General features: G+C 35.2%; 1 protein-coding gene across 1 annotated transcript; it reads right to left on the bottom strand.

Annotated features, from left to right (window-relative positions):
* Positions 1–3,908: 3,908 nt before the first annotated feature.
* Positions 3,909–5,093, bottom strand: LOC110734936 (aspartic proteinase nepenthesin-1-like). Its single transcript, XM_021915058.1, has one exon. The coding sequence runs from the start codon at positions 5,091–5,093 to the stop codon at positions 3,909–3,911; it is 1,185 nt and encodes a 394-aa protein (XP_021770750.1).
* Positions 5,094–5,375: the final 282 nt, after the last annotated feature.

The raw sequence follows: 5,375 nt of genomic DNA, 5'->3' as shown, positions 1-5,375 counted from the left end.
AATTACAACAAGTTTTAATTAAAATATAGTGCTGGAATTTCTGGTAGAGCATTTAAAATCAAGTTTCTTAAAGGAATTTTAATTATCCATTAATGGGGATTAAAGTTTGATTTTTAAATATAATTTCAGCTTATTTTAATTAAATTATGAGAGGTTTTATAATAGTATATATTGCTGAAAATTTGTGTAGAGAGGATTTTAATATTCTTCTATGATTTTAAATTGTAGGAGACTTTGAAGTGAGCGATTTCTATTAGTCGTGGCGATTTTAAGATCGTATACAAGGTACGTTCGCGTACTTAGCAAAATTATATTGATGTAGTACCATGCTAAATGTGTTTAATTGATTACAAGTAGTATCATGCTAGGTTTGGATTGGAAATTATTATTTGGATGTTATTGGTGATTGGATTATGAAACATGATGATTTATTTGTGATGGATTATTAAATGGAAAATAATAGTTTGGAATATTATTTATGAACCACATATTTATTTGTGGCATGTTAGAGAGCATGTTTAATTAAACTAAATGTTTAATTTGGTCTGGAATATTAAAAGGAATTTTATTTTGGTTCATATAATTTTTATTGATGCTATAAGCATGAGGAAAGAGCTATATAAGTGTCTATGTACACGAGGAATAAATTACATGTTGGTGCCTTAGTGCACTTAAGGTGTTTTCAACACTGAGGGATAGGTTTTGTGGCGTTTTATGCGTTTAAGGTGTTATTGGCACCGAGGTATAATTAAAAAGAATTCAACATTAAATATTATGTGGTCACTAATTACTCAAGAATTAAATTGGTATATTTGGTTGATTGGATAATTATTGTTGATTGAATGATTATGGTTTGAGAGTCATCACCATTTTTAGTAATATGTAAATAACGTAGAGTGAAAGAGATCACGCACCAAAACTCTTGGAACGTATATACCTTGAGTATGAACATATGGGAGGGGAGTTATGTGACTTTATATTTGATCATAACTTCTACTGGAGTACAGGACGCTGTACATTCCTTTTATTATTATTATTATGCGCAGGAATTCCGCCACCTGTGAGTGATTATTGATGCTGGCGCAGTTAGCTCCCGTGTTAGTAACCTCAATTTATTTGGGGAAGGTTAGAGCGGAAACTCGTTCGATGCATAGTAAACATTAAATAAATTATGTAGAGTCTAGTGAGAACTTTTATTGAATGTTGTGTGCTTGAAAAACAGGTGCAACAAGGTAAGTTGTGGGCTGATAGGAAATTGTGTGTTAGTGTGTTAATTACGTATGCTTATGTACTCAGCTTTGCTGTTTGTTGGCCTTGTCTTTATCTTGGCCCTATGATGACCCATTTTTAATGGAGAGTAGTGGAAACAAGTAGAGAAAAGCTTTTCAAGTGATAAAGAATATTCATGAATGGGCATGAATGAAGAGCGAATAATGCTAGTTTCTATAAGTATATGATGTGTTCGTTGCTTTATTTATTTATGACATTATTATTGTGCGTGACTAACGAAAGGTTTTGGAATTAAAATTAAATAAAATTAATTTTATTGAAACCCTCCTTTTGGAATATGCTCAAAATATCCTAACAAATCTTATCCAAAATTAACCACTTTAATTATGGATAATTACCAATTTAACAACTTTAAATATGGATAATATCAAACATAGGGTTCATCATAAAATTAATCCCAATCTCCCTCTTAATTGAATTAAAATTGTGGGCTATCAAAGAATTATAGTCACTATGCGTAAATGCAATAGGCTAACTGATACCACTGTAGGGAATTATATAGGTACTACGCAGCAGAAATAACATGAATCATATTCATACAGTACCTAATCCCAAGATCTAATGCATAACACATAAAGAACATATAATCGTACCTTTGAAGCGTGATTCCACGTGCGATCGAGCAAGAACAATGGGAGATAAAGAACCCCAAGCGTGATTCCTCTACTTGGTCCACGGGCACAGATTAAGACCTCCACTAATGCTAGTTAGTTGCAATTGAACCCTTCAATTGACCTTCTATGGAGAAGAGCGAGCAACGAACCACCATGAACCACCACATGCGCCACCAAGGATGGCCGGCCGTACAGACGAGGGGAGGAGAGAGAAAGCCGTGAGTTAGAGAGAGGAATTAGGGTTTTTGGGATTGGTTGCCTTGATGTCAAAATATACCGTGTCTGAATTATGACTGCTTGCAACCCTAGGCATGGATCTTATTTATAGATCTCATCTTTAAATAAGAGCCCATGTCAAAAGCCCAAAACTTAATTCCAATCTAACTATGATAGCCCAATCCATTTCATGATTAGTTAATTGCTCATGAGGCCCATTAATGGGCCTCTACCTTGCTTAACCCAATACTCTTGTGTGTGACCTCATAGGATCCATTCTAGCGGGCTTTGGACCATTTGACTAGCCCAAAGATCATCTCTCATAGTCTAGCAACAGATGATGACGCCCCAAGAGAACGAACTTATTATCTCCATAATAGTGATCTTTGATATATCTAGTAATTGCACTTGTCGAAGACACAACTCCTTCAAAAATATCTCAACTGCTTTTGACATTGTAAAACGCACGTTAAAAGAATATTTTCTAAAACAGATTTTCCAAAGAATAAGATGAAATCAAACCTGAAAATCTTTTTCCAAAAGATATTTTAACTTAAAAGATATTTTTGAAAAATTAACAAGTTAAAATATGGGAAATAAAATCTTTTATCATAAATAAATTTAAATCCACTTAAACCTTAAATTATCATTGTACTTAGCATAAATACAAGATGCATAACATAAAGATAAAATATATTAGACTCTAAAGCTTCAGTTCCTCACTAAAGGAACTTCCCTTCGAAGCTTCAACTCTGGAGCTTCAGTTCCTTATAAAAGGAACACGACTTGTGATTGAATTCTTTATCCTTCCATAGCTAACTTAGATCTTGTTCCATGCTCCCTTCTCACTCAAGAATTTCATATCATAAACCTGTCATAAATCAAAGCTAAGAATGAAAGTTAAACTTGTATAGGTTTGCTTAGGTTCCTTGAGTCAACATCAAAACATAAGGTCAACATATTAGATATTCCTATTTAAAGTTTTAAACCGGGCAAAACAAGTTTTTTAAAAGAAAGGAATTTCTAGGATGTTACAGTTTCATCCTTCACCACGAAGCTAAGTCAAACCTCCAGGTCAAAGTTCCAGTTAGGTTTGGTTTCAGTTCGTCTCGTAAGTTCCAGACCGATCTTAAGTGTACAACATATTAGTTTTATCTCTTTATTCATTTGATATGTACTTAGAGTTATTCTTTAAGATCTTGTAATTGGAAAAAGGGTTTTGAGTATTTTATGTATTGGGGTGTGAGAGTACATGAGAAGTCTCGTTATCATAATTGTATGAGTTCAAAATGTGAGCTTCTAGGGTGAAACCGAGTGAGCTTCTAGTGAAAGGCAGAGTGAGTGGTACTGAAGGAGTACGAGTGAATCTAAGTGATGGGCTTATTAGGTTGGGTAGGATAGGGTCCTATCGAGTAGCAAGTTTTCAGGTAGGAACTTGTGAGAAAGGTCAGTGTATAATAGGTTGTAACTAGGAGTTGCCATATTATAGTGGATTGGTTTGACTTGAAATCCCTTGAAGGGTCGAGGTTTTACTTCCAGCTAGGCCTTGGAAGGTTTCCTCGTAAAATCTGCTTTACATTTTTTAAGTTCCTAACAACAACCAGTTTTATATTCCGCGAAAAGTAGACCTTAAGAACTTACTACAATTCACCCCCCCTCTTGTAGTAGTATAACATCTGAAATAACATCCTCAGATACTTATTATAATTTACAGCAACATATTTATACAATAAATTCAACTATTATATAGAAGTATTATCAAGCTAAACAAGATTCTCTTGGCATCTATCAGGGGTGAAATAAAGTTGACCATTTTTTCACATCATATAAGACTCTAAAGTTTGCATGTTGATACGCTCCAAAGATGCAAGGTCCTGGATCAGGAGTTTCCCCAATCACCATACAAAAACCATCAACCGTACCAAATCTAACAAACATGTTATCTTTGTCCATTATCCAATCAACCTCCCCTCCTTGATCTCCCTTCGAAAAATGAAACACCACGGTTGGATAGCTTTGGCCTTCTTTAGGCGTCGACAAGTAGCAAAGATCATACTCTTGTTCTTTAACAGGTTGCCAACCATATTGAGCAAAGTAACTTACCAATGCCAACCTTAAGGGTTGGTACGCGGATTTAGCTAAAGCTGTGCTTGGTGCACCCGAGTCAATGAAGAAGCCTGTAGTCACAGTCCTCGTATCACCAATTGCACAAACAGATTTATCAATCGGAAGCCTTTTACCATCAACGCTTATACCAGTAAAGTAAAGATGGTACTTGATTTTGGTATTCATAGCAATTTGTTGGACAGTTGGTCCAACTATTCGAGCATCATCTCCAAAATACATTGTAGATCTCCCAAGATTAGGCTCAGCCCAAGATGTAAGACAATAAGAAAAACGACCTTTAACTTGTGCATCTAGTTGGTTAATTAAAGACTTTGGACTAATCGGTCCGAGTCCACAAATCCCTGAAATTGTGTTTTCAGGTCCTGTGTTACCCCCGAACCTGATGTTCTTATTTTCAACGCCGCACCCAAATGCTATATCTTCAAAAAATGTGGGTTTTTGTGTTTGAGAATCAATGAATAAAAATGTATCCGTCCCCATCGGACCCATGGTTGTCGGTCCAGATCGACTCCCATACATGCTTCTATAGCCACATAACCCATTATATTCAAATTTTGGTAGAGCACATCGCGGATCATCTAAGCTCATTAATTTAAATGAAGCCGATAATTGGACATTAGGGTTTCCACCCTTTACTTCAAAACATGGGTCACAACCATAAGTTTGGACCCAAATTTTATCATCTGCAGTGTCTAAGATAACATAAGGGGCAAAAAGATGTGAGCTTGTACCAAAGAAGAGTTGAGTTACGAAATAATTGCTTAGCCTCCATGATACATCGGCTTCTAATGAATTTGTACTTGAGTTTGAGTCCCTTAGTATAGGGTACATTGAAGCCCTTGACATGGTTATATTCATCAAGAATTGGTGGCGTTGTCGAGTAGTGAAACTTTGAGGTACAATTTGTAAGTGGCTTGAGTCTATGGGGATCATAGGCAATGAAAATGCATTGGCTTCATGGAATATGATGGAAGTAGTAATAATGTGTAAGAAAAACATGAGTATAGTTGGTGTCATTTTTTGTTCTTGAGGTATGTTTATTCACATAAGCTATTCATCATATATAAATTCAATTGTATATAACAACAATTATGTGCAAACCGTCCATTTTGGGACTATGTATACATA

The sequence above is a fragment of the Chenopodium quinoa genome, unplaced genomic scaffold, assembly GCF_001683475.1.
Source record: "Chenopodium quinoa cultivar QQ74 unplaced genomic scaffold, ASM168347v1, whole genome shotgun sequence".
Lineage (NCBI taxonomy): Eukaryota > Viridiplantae > Streptophyta > Magnoliopsida > Caryophyllales > Amaranthaceae > Chenopodium > Chenopodium quinoa.
Note: the sequence above shows the minus strand (reverse complement) of the source record. Positions and strands in the feature narration are given on the sequence as shown.

Bases quoted from the DNA above. Each gene is read 5' to 3' on its own strand.
- LOC110734936 (XM_021915058.1), bottom strand. From the start codon at position 5,093: ATGTCAAGGGCTTCAATGTACCCTATACTAAGGGACTCAAACTCAAGT.